The sequence below is a fragment of the Perna viridis genome, chromosome 1 (genome assembly GCF_037379345.1).
Source record: "Perna viridis isolate PV_CMFRI_1.1 ecotype Kerala chromosome 1, ASM3737934v1, whole genome shotgun sequence".
NCBI lineage: Eukaryota > Metazoa > Mollusca > Bivalvia > Mytilida > Mytilidae > Perna > Perna viridis.
In genome coordinates, this window is record NC_142445.1 from 15,643,212 (window position 1) to 15,660,005 (window position 16,794).

General features: G+C 31.2%; 2 protein-coding genes across 17 annotated transcripts in view; one reads left to right on the forward strand and one right to left on the reverse strand.

Moving 5' to 3' along the window:
• Nucleotides 1-6,685, reverse strand: part of LOC148627431 (zinc finger protein 277-like) — a 35,449-nt gene extending 28,764 nt beyond the window's left edge. For all 3 annotated transcript variants that reach the window (XR_015920712.1, XM_088573132.1, XM_088573144.1), the window contains exons 1-6: nucleotides 6,577-6,685; nucleotides 3,724-3,922; nucleotides 2,308-2,399; nucleotides 1,611-1,693; nucleotides 979-1,070; nucleotides 86-150 (exon numbers count right to left, since the gene is read on the reverse strand). Coding sequence is in view for 2 of the 3 variants with exons in the window: in XM_088573132.1 (XP_088429258.1) it covers nucleotides 86-150; nucleotides 979-1,070; nucleotides 1,611-1,693; nucleotides 2,308-2,399; nucleotides 3,724-3,922; nucleotides 6,577-6,610 (565 nt within the window). In the remaining variant the exon portion in view is untranslated. The remainder of the gene's footprint in view (nucleotides 1-85; nucleotides 151-978; nucleotides 1,071-1,610; nucleotides 1,694-2,307; nucleotides 2,400-3,723; nucleotides 3,923-6,576) is intronic.
• A 138-nt stretch (nucleotides 6,686-6,823) lies between these two features.
• LOC148627433 (dedicator of cytokinesis protein 3-like) overlaps nucleotides 6,824-16,794 on the forward strand; it is a 101,189-nt gene continuing 91,218 nt past the window's right edge. For 13 of the 14 annotated variants that reach the window (XM_088573009.1, XM_088573024.1, XM_088573038.1 and 10 more), the window contains exons 1-2: nucleotides 6,824-6,963; nucleotides 10,610-10,705. In XM_088573009.1, coding sequence (XP_088429135.1) covers nucleotides 6,918-6,963; nucleotides 10,610-10,705 — 142 coding nt within the window. In that variant the 5' untranslated portion in view covers nucleotides 6,824-6,917. Of the gene's footprint in view, nucleotides 6,964-10,609; nucleotides 10,706-14,985; nucleotides 15,034-16,794 lie in introns of those variants that run through there. The other variant, XM_088573056.1, reaches the window with a different exon arrangement.

Sequence of the window (16,794 nt, forward strand, 5' to 3'; positions counted from 1 at the left end):
ATAATGAATAGCATGTCTTATATTATGATAAAGCATGATAAACAAATGATTTTAAAGTAAATTTCTTCTTAATAATGAAACCTACCGAGATTATCTGGGAGTCCAACATTAAAACCATGGTCATGGGCCATATGATCAAACAGAGGTCCTCTGAAAATAATTTGTTCATACAATGGTGTAAATGAAAGAGTGCATTCTGAGACATTGTACCAATAAATAAAGCCAAATCAGTGATTATGTTCCATTGTTGATTTGTAAGGTAATGTTGCTTGGCAACAATATTGTTTCAGTTGTTATGGCTGTTTATAATTTGTCTATGTTAATTTGTCTATGTCCCACTGAAGAAGAAGTTTAAAAATGTAATACCTTACCAAACTGAATAATCTCTTCTACTTAAACTTATGTTCTCTTACTCATTACCTATGAATCTTTTTTTTAAATAAAATGTGCAGTGCTCCAGGTCCACCTCCTTAAAATTTACAACAAAGTTGGCCATTTTCATTTATTCTAGCAGCTTTGTATTTCAGTGATAGTACTTTCTTTGAAAGAACCATGGAATGACATATCCTCTCTGAACTCAAACAAAGTCTATCAAAATAATTCTGATAAAATATCTTAAGCATACTTAGAAAATTCTACTTAATTGTGACCTTGAATTTTTACCTATTAACCTTAAGTTTATAGCTGTCTTCCTGACTCCTAATGTCTGTATGAGTTTCATTTAAACCCACCAAGGCTTACTGAAGTTATGATCAGAAAAGTAGTGTTCAATTTAACAACTCTATTTCATTAAGTGTTTTTGACATTAACCATAGAAAACATCTATACCTGTAAGTGTTTGTATAAAACCTTAATCTGAAAACAGTTTCATTAAAATCCATTAAGTTTTTTCTAAAGTTGAGATTTTGAAAGGATGGATGGAAAGCCATGATTCCATGATTCTCACCTGTCATGAGAAGGAGTATAAATAATGTATACCTATTGCCTTCAAATTTTTCTCTACAAAACAGACAATCTCTGGTTGGTAATGATTCGTCTCTTTCTTTCTGCTGAACACTAAGCACTTCTTCCTAAAATACAGATAATAAGATAAGCCCAGTGTACATACGCATGCATTTTTAACACAAGACCTGAGGTAAGACATATGTTTTATGTTTGTACTCATGTCCAATATTATTCAGTTATATGGTGAATTAGTCAGTGTCACTCCAAGTGAAAAAAAAAGGACTGTAAATTTTGCAGACTTAAAACTGAGGACTGGTACATGCCTGCTTATTTCTGAAAAAAGTCTTACCTTTTGTTGAAAATAAAATAGTGCCCTTTTGTTTGTAGGTCACAGTTTGACTGTTTTTATTGTTGTCTCCATGACGACTTCCAACATTTCTATGTCTAATAGCAAATCATGCCCATTAAGCACTATCAAATGTCCTATATGGAGTGAATCATAAAATGTTTAAATTAATATTTTACACCGAAGTTCCTTTCTTTCATATTGACTATGGACCAAACTTCATTAAAAATTTTAAACTTAATTTTAATCAAACTGACAAATTCATACAAGAAACATCTTTATTTCCCCTAATCTGTTGTCATATATATGAAATACAAACCAATGTTTTCTTTTGTAAAAAGTTACGAAGACTTTTATCTTCTGGCAAGACATCACTCAACAAGTAATACTGTTCATTTGGTCCTGTAACAGAACAAAATAATAAAATGATGTTAACTGTTCTTCCAATTCTGACTCTGTATATAGCCATGCACTGTACATTACAATGTCCTACCATATGTTGATTTTTAGGAAAAAAGGCTAAGCAAATTTGACGTTTCTTATTTTGGTGGATGTTTATTGGTGCACAAAGTACTTAAGCCCAGCGTATTTGGCGGCATTCATTCTGACGATTTTAGACAGACTGCTAAAGTATTCTAAAATTAGCACCCCGCAAAAATTACCCACTTTACAATACATTTGTATCTGCAACAGTCGTTACTTAGAACATTTTAGAATACTGTGCAATAACTTCTTTACTTCATAGTTCAATATTACTGACCCAAAATAAATAACTTTTCATATTCCATTGAGCACAAATTATTTCAATCCATCCCTTTGAACAACAAAATGTGTTCCTTTAAAGATTGTAAACTGTTAAAAAAGAAGAATAATCTCAGAAGCAAATATTCTCATTAAACTTGCAGACATCAGTTTGCTAATCACACTTAGCTAACTCATAAAAAAAACATGTGTAATAGCCAAAATAAGGACTTTAAATGGTAGCTCCTTCCTGTTCAGTTGTATAATAATCATACCAACATCCTTGTCCCCAGAATTTGTGATGATAACTGAACAGAAATCCTTTATTGGCTGCTCCTCAAATCTTGCCTTCCAGTAAAGTAAGTATCTGTAAATATATAAATGTACAAAAATGTATTTCTCTTTGTAATAAATTCTTTGTCTTAATTAAGAAAATATTCTGTTACACTTGTATTTCAAAACTTGTATATCTGCATAAACACGAAAATGATTCTAATATCTGATAATGGCCGTTAGTCATGTGTAAAGATAAGAAATGAACTACCAGTTTTTAGTGGAGTGTGGGTTGCTCATTTACTTTTAAGTGGAGTGTGGGTTGCTCATTAACTTTTTAGTGGAGTGTGGGTTGCTCATTTACTTTTAAGTGGAGTGTGGGTTGCTCATTTACTTTTTAGTGGAGTGTGAGTTGCTCATTTACTTTTTAGTGGAGTGTGGGTTGCTCATTTACCTTTTAGAGCAGTCAGAGTTGCTCATTTACTTTTGTTTCTTTGTACATGTTATTTTGGTTATTTCAGGTTCTCTGTTGTGTCTGTCTATTTTCCCTGTCTAGCCCTTGATATTTATTATTTTGACTACTACTTGAATCTTGGTTCCCTTAATTACCCTTTCGTATCTTTAAAACAATAAAAAAAAACAAGACCCATACATGTCTAGACCTGGGTCACTGTTATATGTTTGTCAGCAGACAAGTATCTTTAATATGTATATAAACACTAAACCAGTTAAAAAAAAACTAGTGTGGGTTACATACAATGTGTTTCCCTATGTAGCGTATCAAAGATAGTATACACTGCTGAGAAAAAAATGGTCAAATTCAATATACAAAAATGTAAGACAAAATAATTAAATTTCTCCAAAATAGGATGTACACATTACACCTTCAATAGGGACATACAGACAGTGCAAAGGTTGAATAATTTTAACAAAACTCTTCATGATAGGTGGTGTAAACACGGTACAAAGTTTGAATACTATTGGTTAAATACCTTTTGAATTTCAGATTACACAAAGTAAGTACCCCCTAAATGTAATGGACAGACAGACATATTTGAATGTCTGCTAGACCTACAATCACCAAAGGTGATGCTAGTAAAAACTTGAAATGTTCTTTTCTTATAAAGAATTTGGTCCAATTGTCTCCCCTTAGACCATATTCTGTACACATAATGAAAACTATTTTTGAGCTAAAACTCAGCTTTCTCCAATGTCTGAGATACCAGCTTTCTTCAAATTGATGAGACATCTCATGAAAAAAAAAATGTTGCAATTAATCAGATGAAAACCCTTTACCAAGAGGCAAATAAGTTATAAAGTATAAATAAGGGCTAAATTTAAAGCTAATTGTTACTGTCAAGCAGGTGAATTCCCATAGAGAACACACGGAGATACAACTCAGGTGTATTTACACTTACCTGTTAAACTGACTAATAAGGTTGACATCAGCAACTACAATCTTATGTTCAGTGACTAAATGATGCTGAATTTCATCTTTATTTTCAGAATTCTGGGTACACACCAAACAAGGGAAGACAATTGTCTCTTCTATTGCCGAAGTTTCAGCCCTACTGTCTTCAATGTGTGACAACTTCAAGGACTCAAGGACTAACTTTTCTGTAAAAAAATGAAATAAAAATATTCAAAAAAGGATTTGGAATTTAAGTACATACGATGTACATGTACATGAAAATTTCTTAATAACAGTGATCAGGTCTTTATTATATGAGAATATCTCTTGTGTTGGTACAAGGGAGTTAACAAAATATATGTTGTTAAAAGAAGCCAAATAAGCTTATTAAATGTCAGATCAATACTTCAAACATTTCCCATTTTGAATTTTTTAACATCACACAGAATCCATTTTTTTTAAAAATGCACCCCCTTATTTTTCATTTTTAAAGGAGAAGAAATAATAAAAATTCTTTCCAAAATGCCCATGAAAATAAATTTCCAGATTATCCTCATAAATCTTGTATGAGAATTCAGCCAAATTTTTGTTTACTAAGTAATTTCCCCAGATATTTAGGCAATGTAGGCAAGAATCTATAATTCAGCCAAGCTTTTAACAGTTTGTTACTAGAGATACATGATTAAAAACCTTCCCTCGTCTGAATATAGCTGAAATATTGCTGCTCGGACGTTAAACCCCAAGAAACAAACAAAATAAAAACCTTCCACTACATCTATTCTTAGCATGACTTTGATGTTAACATTTACATTTTGTCAAATGTTACCATGTACTTGTATATTACAGGGCTGCCAAGCTTTCAAGATGCATTGCAAGAGATTTGGCAAAAGTTTGAAATATCAAAGAGAAAAAAGAAAAGGTTCGAAAAGAATGCCACTAAATCAGCTGCAAATTCTGTGTCCTGGATTTTTTTTCGTCCCTACACCTTGGTCCATATAAATTTTTTGGTCAACCAACTATTTCATATAATGCCTTGCCATATGACCCTCAGTATCATGAACTATTTGCTAAATAGCACTGAAAGTTTGTTGTACATGTGCAGATACTTTTGTATGTACTTTGCACAAACCTTTGACTTTGCAAATACACAAGCATTTATTTCAATGATTATTTTCTGTTATCAAAGTAAAGTCTAAAACATGTAACTTGTACCCATGCAAGTTTTTCCCTGTTACCAAATAATATTTTGCAAAAATATTCATTATTACGGTATGTTAAGAACTGAAAATTGCATGAGATAGGCAAAAGTCCATTACTTTTAATTTTCAATCAAGAAAATGATATATAATTTTCTAATGTTTCTGTTTTATTGGTCTTCTCATTTCAAAAGGTCTCAAATGTGTAACCGGAAGTTACCATACTTAACTAATAATTGACTATTTCTCACTTTCTTGTCTAAATTTTACTATTTTCGGAAAACAATGTGAGGTTGAAATTTCACTTAAAGACTTTAATATTAATTTAAAAAGAATTGAATGGGTTTGAAATCTGCAACATACCCAGTATCTATCGCCATACCAGCAAAAAGTGGAGACAATCTTATCCATGATGAAAAAGAAAGTATTATATACAGGCTCTTATGCAATGAAGTCTTATGTGATTTTAATTTATCATCAATGAATATTATAATATTATGATGCTCTAATGTCAAATATGCATTAAAATTGTTCAGATAAGAAAAATAATGGACTTTGATTTACGGTATGGGAATTTCAGGAAGAATAAATTGAATAAAAGCAAGTTTTTCAAAATTAACTAAAGCCTAGCTATTATGTCATTTTGTACGTGTACCAACTTTCAGCTAGAAATATTATAGGATTAAAGTTTAAACAGCTATTTTCGGTTGTTCATGCATGTACCAACGGATTTCAGAGCTCCCAAACTCAATGAACGGCTTTAGCCATTCATGTAATGTCTGGGAGTGGAGAAATCCGTTCATACATACATGAATGACCAAAAATAGCTGTTTAATCCTTATAGTTCTATCCCAACATTTGGGAATTATTTTTTTTGAAATGAGTTGAACTGGTAAATGTACTTATAGAATCTAGTTCTGGGACAATTTAATTTTGGGACAAATTTACTTGTAGTTAGATTTAAAGCATTTATAAGTTTCTTTCCCTGAGCTGAAAATTACTCTGTAAACAAACTGTAACAGTAAAATCAATGTGGACGTAATAATCTATTCCTACGGCTATATATTATGCCATTTAGTTTGTTGCCACACTCTATCGAACTACATGGCCCCCATATTGATTTCAAGTTGACTGGCCAAGTTCATGCATGTATGAATGATCTGGCGAAGTTCATGCAAGTATGAACTTTCTGGCAAAGACATTCTCGACCAATCAAAAATGGCTATAAGCATGACAAATCTTGTGATCAGAATTATCAAGTAATAATGAAGAAATTGACAAAAGATTACTTGGGTATAGGGAAAAGTTGGTATACTACAGGTCACACATTTTTAGACCCTACCTCAGTACCTGTTATCAGACTCATGTCAGAGTTCATACTGCCGTCAAAACAACAAAGCTAGCAAGAATCTTTGATATTTGGTGCTTACATTTAATTATAAGCATACTTTAACGCCATTCCTATAATCACGTAACTTATTGTATGATAGCAACAGCTTGACAGGTTGTTGTTTATGAGTACGAATCAATATTGATATCATCGATGATAAGGATGGTTACAAACCCAGCATATACGATTAAGAGAGTGGATTGGTGTTATCAACAATCAATTTAAAAAAATGAAGAACGAAGATGTCGAGATATCATTAAAATAAAATCTTGACCTGTTAAAATTGAGTCTATACTGGGCGCTGCCATCTTGAAGTTTCGCAGCTAATGATTTATAAATAAATTTGGAAAATTTGTTATGCATCATCTTCCATCGGGGTTAATTGTCCGAAAAATATTTATGTTAAGAAATTGATGAAATGAGATATATGTCTTGCTTCGTTGAATAGTTTGTTCATAAATTTGACAAATTTGAGGTCTGGTCAAACACCGAAGAGGAAGATGTAAGAAAAAAGATGGATTATATGCTTTACAGACTGACTGTGACAGAAAGTGTTCAGTTATAGTTGAAAAATGAGAGTGATGGACAAAATGCGGAAGTAAACATTGTATAGTAATGGAACGCAACACATGGAAGATATCTCTTCAAAAATATGGTGTTGGTAAGGGAACATTTCTTTACATGATTTAAAATATATATATTTTTTTATGAATCACCAATTGTCTTTCTATTTATTATCATGACTTTTGCTGTTGCAGTCTCATAAATCTGATAATTTCACTTTATGTGAAGGATAATCCAAGTATATGCTTTGTTGCATGTACATGTAAAGAGTTAGTACAGGGATTAAAAAGTCTGCCCATCTGTTCGCTTTGCAGTGTAATCCAGTGAGTCCATGTTCGTGTATGTATATGTATGGTGTTAGTGACTGTGTTAGCTATTGATGGAAGGTTTGTTGGAGGAAATGTACTGATTTGATGTCTATCTACTTTAAAGTCCTGACATTCTGTTTGCACTTGACTTGAGCTTCCAGTCTATCAATACATCTGCTAGTGCCAGGCCATGTGGATGTTATGAGCTTAGATTATTCATAACATCTACTTGTTGGTAGGTCAATTGTTATAGCCAGGTCACTTTACATATTGTTTCTAAGTGTCCAGCTTATTTCCCTGCTGCCACTGCTGAATGCTGTACTGCAGCTTGTGTCATTGATGACACCATTCCATGACTGTGGAATAGTCGAATTCAAGTTCTGTAATGAATCTACTTTTCTGTGTATTTTTAAGTAAGCTTTGGGGAGGTTAAATTTATACACGTAGGTTACAAGAATAGTCCCAAAATTACATCTCCAAAATTTACATTCATACAAAATACATGTACAACTGCAATGTACTTCATCTTTGAGCTTCGATAAAATTAAACAGTGAACCTATTTTTGAAACGAAAAAAACTATTTTAACATTTTGTTACTACATGTACAATACCTTCCTATGTTCTTGACATCTTAAATTTAGGAAAAAATTTAAATTTTTCATGCTATATGTATTTAGAGGTCTAATTCACCCTGTTTGCTGGAGTTCCAATGCTAATGTCATACCATTTTTAGGATTTTAGGTAGACACATTTAGAATTATTCTGATACATTTGGACATACATGTAGTCTTCTTTAGGTTAATATTAAGCTAATAGACCACAGTTTAGTATTAGAGTGGGCATGCAGCATTTATCACATAATTAAAGTCATATTAAATAAGATTTTTTTTGGTAAACAAAAAATGTTAATTAATAGTCTATTGAAATTTGATTGGATAAGAGGATGGCCCATTATTAATCCATGTCTGACAAAAGATATATATGTGAAATTAGCTTTGAAGCTTATGGAAAATGGAGTGACAGGTTTCTAGTCTTAAGTATTAAACTATTTGTTACTGTACTTTGTAAGCATTTATAGCAACATATACAGAGTATTGTCAAATGAAAGAAGTATTTTGACCCAAGGAAGTTTACTGGTACTTGTCTAAATGAATATATCTATTGATTTTAAAGTCAAAGATTCACGGTTAAAGATATGCATGTAAAAAATTACATCTAACAGGACATAGTGATTTTCCAACCCGTATATTGAGTCTGAATTTGAGCCCTATTTTCAGACAAGCATCAGTAGCCAATCCAAAGGGAAGGTGTTTGGGGTTAGCATCCCCCTCTTTGTTTGTCAATTTCATGTTTTAAATTGACAAAAAATGGCAAAAATGTCCAACATGTAGCTTCCCCCTTGAAACATCATCTCAAGATTTGTATGTGAATAAAAAGGAGATTTATAAGATGTACAAAACTTCTTTCCACTCCTCTGTATCAAATTTGTCATCTGGAGATCACCTCATAGACTTCCATCTGGAGGTCACCTCATAGACTTTCATTTTGAGGTCACCTCATAGACTTTCATCTGGAAGTCACCTTATAGACTTTCATCAGAAGGTCACCTCATACACTTCCTTGCAATGGAAACTGCAATGATCATCACAAATTTTAATTAGAAATTTCATGTTTCGTGATTCATTTACTTGTAAGATTGATAAGGAATTGAAAATTCTTTGTATTGTTATATGTAAATGCGCTATATTACATGTACATGTACTAATATTTATTTTCACCTTCAGGTAAGCTATCCATTCATTGTACATGTACATGTACATATGCCTGTAATGAACATGTATGCAGGTGTATGTAAATGCACATGCACATGGTTTAAAAGCCTTTTACAGTTACATGTAACTTTTTATTAAGTTGAACTGTGTGTTCATGAATTTAGTAGGTTTTATTACAGGTAGTTTGGCATCTAAGGTATTTTATGATACTACTAACATTGGTTCCTTGTTTTCTTAAATCAATAATGACATACAAGAATGTGATTTCAAATTAAATGCTATTAATGTATTGATAGGTGTCAAATTAAGCCAGTCTCAGCTTTCTTCATGTTCCTGGGTTTATAGATAAATAAAATGTTCAAAACCTAGAATATGAATGTACATGTACATAGTACTTCATAGCCTATTATTAGTGTATAAATGAATAATATAAGGAGAATGGATATGGTGAATATGTCAAAGAGACAACAACACTACTGGGATGAAAAATATCAGCTGAAGGCCACCCATGGTTCTTCATTGAATGATGAGGGAACTTTCACACCACTTGGCAGGCTGCAGCTAGCCCAAAAACAACATAATACACAGGCACAGTGAAATTGTTGCCACTTTGTACTCCAGCAACATAAATTAAACTGAAAGTGAAAAAGAAACAAAACATACAGATGCCCAAAATTCCCGACTTTGGATGTTCAGCATATGTTTACTGTAGGTTATAAAGCATGTACAGTACACATATACAATGTACATGTACATATATTTTAATTTTTAAAAAGTGCAGAACATAAGATAGAAAACATGATTGCACTTCTGAAGCTTTGAATTAGTTTTATACATGTACCACAGGCACAGGGTTATTGTAAAATTATAAATGACGTTACTTTCTTCAGATCATCAACACCAAGGTGATACAATGTTTCCTGTCTTGTTGCCATATTTTTTTATTGAATGACCAAAACTTTAACCAGATTTGTTGACAATACTCTTTTCCTTTTGCCGCTAATAAAATAAATGTACATGTAAAAGTATATGCATCATTTTTTTAATTTTGTCAATCTGTGAAAATACTACCTGTACATGTATTGATGTCTTAAGACTACTGGTAATGTTTTTCTCAATTAAGATCCTAGATCGGAATAATTTGCATTGGTTTTGGTGAGTGCCTAGAACAATAATACCCAGGATGCCACAAATGGTGCTATATTTCACTATATTTCAAGTACTGAAAGCCTTTTGGTGATCTATGTAAGCTTTTATTATTATAAAGGTTATATGATGGTGTATATTTGGTGTTCCATCATATCTATTCCTTTTTCTATAGTCCCTTCTTTAACAGATACATTTATCATACAATGTACTAGCATTTTACTATATTTTGTTGTATTTGAAAGTTCTAGTGAGGTTTTATTAAATGATTCTCATTCGATATTACTAGCACTATTATCTCACTGCTAAGAGCGAAAAAAATTCAAAAATAAATTTGTGAGAATTTTTTTTTTTGCTCTTAGACCCCTTTTTTACATTTGTAACTCAAAATGTTCACAAATTTATACATTTGTATATTTTCTGGTTTATCATTGAAAGTTTAAATACATTAGGATCCTAGAGAAAAAAAATGAAGTAATGATTTATACCAAAGGTGTACTGATATTCTACTTTCAGCAATAAACAATTACAAGGGAAAGAAATCGGGATGTTTGTGTTTGACAGTGGGTGATGTTGTTCATATAATAGAAGAGTATGGAGCGGCAAATACAGGTACATGTATTATGATGTATAGAAAATGAAATCAGTTTCAAATTCTTTGACTCCAGTGATAATGAAAAGTGAATTGTTCCATTTCATTTGTACAAAAACTAATCTTTGAGTTTTTCCAAATATTCCTCCAAACTATGTAGCTTAATTAAACTGCCATAAACCAGAAAAAAATATTTATGAGTACAGTGTTAAACTTTAGAAATTAATTTTCAAAATATGATTTTATTTTATGAAATAAATAATGTTCAGAGAAATTGACTTGCAAAAGAGTAATCAAGGGAACCAAGGTTATAGCGGTAATCAAAAGAATATAATCTAGGGACAAAGACCAGACATGGGAAACAGACACACACAACAAAGAACATAAAGTAACTAAAATCATACATACAAAGTAACAAAAGCAAATGAGCAACTCTGACTCCATTAAAACTGGGAGCATGGACCAGGTGCACCGGTAGGGTAAGTGTCCTCTGCTTTTCTAGAAACACCTGCCGAGTTGCTCATGAAAGCTGTCATTTTTGGTAAATTGATAATTAAACTGAAATTCATTGTGATGTTTCAAAGTACTTCCCTGTCACCCACTTGTAGCATCAAACTAATACTTAAATTTTTCCTTGTACAAATGAAAAGCAAAACTAAATAATTATAATGTATTGTATAATTGAAAAGAGCTGAAATATCATTGAAAATCTATGCATTATATTTTTAGTGTGTGTGACCTGGGATTTAAATTCATTTTCCTTTGCACAATTGACTTAGTGTGTATAAAGTATACTAGTGTTACGACATATCTACATGCACTTTACTTTAACAAATTATAAATAGATGGAAAAGAACTTCCTAAACCTTGAAATGCAGTCCCTACATGTATATATTATTCCCTAAGTGTATATATCATTAAGATTTTACTTCAAAATAAATAGCTTGTAACAGCATAGTCAAAACATGTTTATATAGATATTTGGGAAAAAAATTAGGAGTAGAAATGCCAAGCTTAAGGATCTAGTTTCTTTCTCAAGATTTTGAAAATTTTACAGTGGTATAATGAAATAGTGCTGTTGTCATCCATGTTGTTGTCTCTGTCATCCTTAGACACCAGGTTTTTTTTTTCCTTCAATAACTGGAATATTAGTTGATACAATTGTACAGCGAAGTTTTATTCTACTAAAAGAAGGTTGGTATTGATTCCCTTTAGGAATAAGGGGGCAAAACCAAGCATTTTATATAATTGTATGAAGATGTGTGCTGCGAAACATTGTATTTAGAAGTAGCTATCAGATTCTCAACGTACATGTAATTCTGTATGTGGATGTAACTATCTGATTGTCACACCTACATGTATGTGTATTGTTTAATGATAAATTATTCTTATTTGTAAAAGTAAAAAAAGGATTAAGAGGCTTCATCCTGCCTTTCAATTTTTATCTATTTTGTATACAATTCTAATTTCACATGTATATTTCATATTTTTTTAAACCAGGAAGTTACTTTTTGGGTCTGCATTACTTATTTACTAAGTTATACATATATTATCCATCTTACATCTTAAGTATTTTTTTTAGTTTATCCAATTAGGAAGTCTGTATACAAATGTTTATTCTTCTAACGAGAAATATGAACTTTGAATTTCACCGCTGATTATTTTTAGCACTGTATCAGGAAGTTCACATGAAAGGTCTATTTGAGCTGGAAATTCATAGCTTAGAAACATGTACATGTAGAAGGCATGTGCAGTACATTTGTACATGATGTTGTAATGGTATTTACTTGGATGGAAAGGAAGAGAAACTCAGGAAACAGACACATACATGTACTTAATTAAGTTAGAAATGTACAACTTTGTCACTGATGTTGACCTAACAAATAAAAACCCCAAGAACTTGATTTAAAATTTTCAAAAGTTATTTATATAGAATAGAAAATAACACTTAAAAGCTGATCTTTAATTACTAGAATTCTGTTATTCTGTGACTCTTAGAAATCTAATAAATTATATTAGGAAAACCACAAAAGGGGTCCTAATTTTTTAATGATGGAAATTTTTAAAATAATTTAAGCACTGAATTTGTCGATTAAGACCAGGCTTGCTGCTTGACCATTTTATTGTTTCATTCAGACATTCCAGCATTCTACATCTGTTGTAGACAAACAAACACATGGTACATTGTACTTCAAGTCTGTGTAAGATTTTCAAATACACTTGTAAAAATTAGTGAACATTTCTGCTCTGTAGTTATCTACTTCAGAGAAAATTGTTTTGTAAGAAATACAAGTACATTTAGAAGATGTACAGCTGTATCTCAGCTAGTCTAAAATAAAGTGATCCTGTACCATTCTGTCTGTTAGCTCTAGCATTAATTTACTTTGGTCAGAACTGCTTTAAATATTTTTTGACGATACTATCATTTTTTAACCAAAAATATCCTATCACAGTTATTTTTTTAAAACCAAAATGTGTTGAAAGTGCCATATTGTACCCCTTTGCCCTAAAATTTCTAGCTGGAATGTGCAGTATGCAGTGTATTTCTATTATTCCTGATAATTTGGAATGTTCTGAAAGGTGGTCATACAGGGTAATAGAGGAATAAACTACAAGTTTCTGTTAAAAATGTATACCAGTAAACTTGTATGTTTAAGGCAAAATTTTGTACTGTGAAGGTACTTTTATTCATGGGTAACAATTTTTGTGGTTTAGGGGAAATAATATCAGTTTGTAAATTCTTGAATTTCCTTTTCGTTGGGAACCTAATTTCGTGATTAACCAAACCCATGAAAACCATGAAAATTGGTACCCCACAGATACATGTAATAATACTTTCACAGTATATGGTATTATACATGTATCTTCATGTATACTGTCAATAACAAATTTTTAGAAGTATATATGTTTCTCTCATAATGTTGTGTGTTTCTGTTCCTTCTTTAGTCCATATGACACAACATCTATATTTTTAGATTCTCAATTAATGCAGTATTAGATCACTCTGTGTCAGGGATTTCAAATTTGAACAGTTTTGTAAATCACTATTGCTATTGACTAATATGTAGTTTCCGCCTGCAAAGCACAATTAATTTAGACAGAGGTATTACTTCTTTTTTTCTTTAAAATGAACCCAAAGTGTTTCTGCAATATTAAATTTATACAGCATTGGGATATAAGTACCTTGAAAGACAGATTTATCTTTTATTTAAACAAATGCTGGTAGAATTGACAGATCTATAGATAATTTATATTAAATGTTTTCAGTTAAGTTTTAAAAAATCTGGTATGTACATGCCACTGTACTGATGTAATTATAATCTTGATTTATAAACACCCCTAATATGATTTTTTGTCTAGAGGTTGATGCAGTTGGACTTATTCTGTCAGTATTTTTGTTGATAGCTCAGTAATGTCTATCAGACCTATACTTGATATACATCGACCTGCATCATAACTTAGACAAAAGAAGAGGCATGTTTTTTGGGTTTTTTTTTTTAATGAGGCTTGAAATACAACATTTAGGTTTTCCCTCAAGTGTGTCTGTACTTCTTTTTTCCTGGTGGTCTGTTCTATAAATTTGAATGTCTGGTAGTGTTTTATTCATTTCCTCATTTTTAACAATAAATTGGTGTTAATTATGTAAAAGTGAATAACATTGCATGTTATTTACTTGAAAGATGTATCATTTTATTAGTTCTCTGTTTCTGTTTTTGAATGTGCTAAATATTTGTTGAATGTCTTAGACTTAAACAAGTCAAATGATTTTCAAATATATTTAGAAACAGTTGAAAATTGGAATGTCTCTGAAGATGCTAAAACTATGCTGTACAAAACTGGTTATTTGAGGAATACTAGTATTGTTATATTTTTTCAACCTATGAACAGGGCAGAGAAAAGAAAAGGTTGACAATTTCAAGTCAAGCCGAAACCACCTTTATTGTCCTAGAATTGAAATGGTTTGGATAATGAAAAGGGTAGATAGCTCTTATGGTCATAACATTTTAGTTTATAGAATGATATACCAACAGTATTCAAGTGTAAACAAAATTAAATTGGATTCATGATGAAAAGTTCGGATAAAAACTATTTAGTGTTTGATATTTTCCATTCAGAATAGATTGTGGTTGGATCTATACATAAAATCAGTATTATCACATTAAACTATTTACCCCAATGTAATAAAATCATACTATTTCAGCTATGAGCCTATTTTTTTTAAATATTAAATCTATTAAAAACCCATGAAATAGTCAAGTTATCTGGCAAAATAACCAGTTATCAACCAGGAAGAAGATTTTGACCTTCTGTGTTTAGCTACTTTATTGTATATCTAGCTCATACAGAGGTAATGTATTTTTCTTGATTGAATTTTGCTGTCTATCACAACTTTATTGTTTTATATTTTGGATGTGCATAATTACATGTAGATGAATGAGCATTTCAAGTTAAACAAAAATATAAGCAAACATATATATAATCCTTTTACCGTTGTAAATATATTTGGTTTTTTTTAGTTTTTGTTTTTATCTATCTTCTTTCATAAAATCATTTAGGTGATCTACAAAAATAAGTTTAATTAATGTTTTATGTTTTTTTTTCTCTATCAAAATTACTATAGCAATTGTACTTTCCGTTCATGTTTATAAGATAAATGTACACTTCTATGGAATAACGGTATTTGAGTACTTCTCCATGTAATGATAAGGCAGGTGATATACTGAAATACTCCAAGCTTAGTTTGACTGAAGGATCATGTGACCTATTACAATCCCACTGTCATATTTTACTTCAACCCATTTTTCCCAGAAGAAATTGTATTAACATCTTTACATTTACTATTTTTAAGAAAAAATGGCTGTTAACATTTTTTTATGAAAACCATGGTAGAAGAATTATTATCAATTGTCACTGCTAGATTATAAACAACAAAGAAAAGTTAATGTGACCAAATGCTTTACAGGGTCCACAGTAGGCGAGAAGATGAAATTGAATCTTTTATAGGAGTTATTGCCCTTGATCAATTGAACATAATTTGGGATTATTTAAACTATGATAAAACTCCCTATACTCGATCAAGTCTTTTGTAGTATTAGTTAGTAGTTGCACTCAAATAACAATATTTAAGAGAGTTACCAGTATTTCTGTGGAAAAGCCAAGTATGAGTTATGTCTTCTGTATCCATGTGAATCATATCAGTAGTTTCATCAATATTCCCTGGTACCCTATGACTTATTAAGTATGTCAAATGTTGTTAAAAGATATGTACTTACAAAAAAGTAAGAATTAATACAGTCTGAGCTATCAATGATCTCTTGACCATGTTTACCAAAACAAGTTTACTGTCATTTTTGTGATAAGGGGGTACAAAGTGATCAATGAAAGCACCCATAAGGCAGAACTTTTTACTTTAATTGAATTTCAAAGTATTGTGCAATATTGTATCCAAACTAGTTGTGGTCCCAATGTTGAAGTATGTCAAAAACTAATATTGTGCCCACACTTGCCCCAAATGAACAGTGTGACACTAAATGCAGATGTATCATGCTGCACTTTGAGAAGCTTTTTATGATTAAAGTTTTTATTTCCACCAATAATGAAACTCATGGTTTTAAAGATCTTAAATTGAGGTTTGTATTCCTTCTATCACTTAAAGGTCAACATCACTATCAAGGAAAAAGGAAATATTTAGATTACTGATTTCATGTAGGGTCAATTTTACCAAGTATTTTAGATTTCCTTCTGATAAACTAACCTTTTCCAATGACTTTCTAAACAAACCAATTTTGACTGTTTCAACTTAGTTGGATCTCAAAAGGATTCAAGAAACAAAACCCAAGAAGATATTGTATGACAATTAATTAGCCATTTTGAAAAAGACCTGGTATTGTTAAAATACTTGCAAACAAATAAAAGTTGACAAGTTGACATAGAAAATGAACTTCCTGTTTTATTTCATATATGAAAGTCTTAATGAGTTATTGTGAAGTGCTTGTATTGAATGAGAATACATTTCCCGCTCTTATATGGTCTGGTCTGTTATGTGCATCATCTAAAAGACCAATTGAGATTGATAATTGATTTCAGACTTAGTATCTTATTCTCAAAT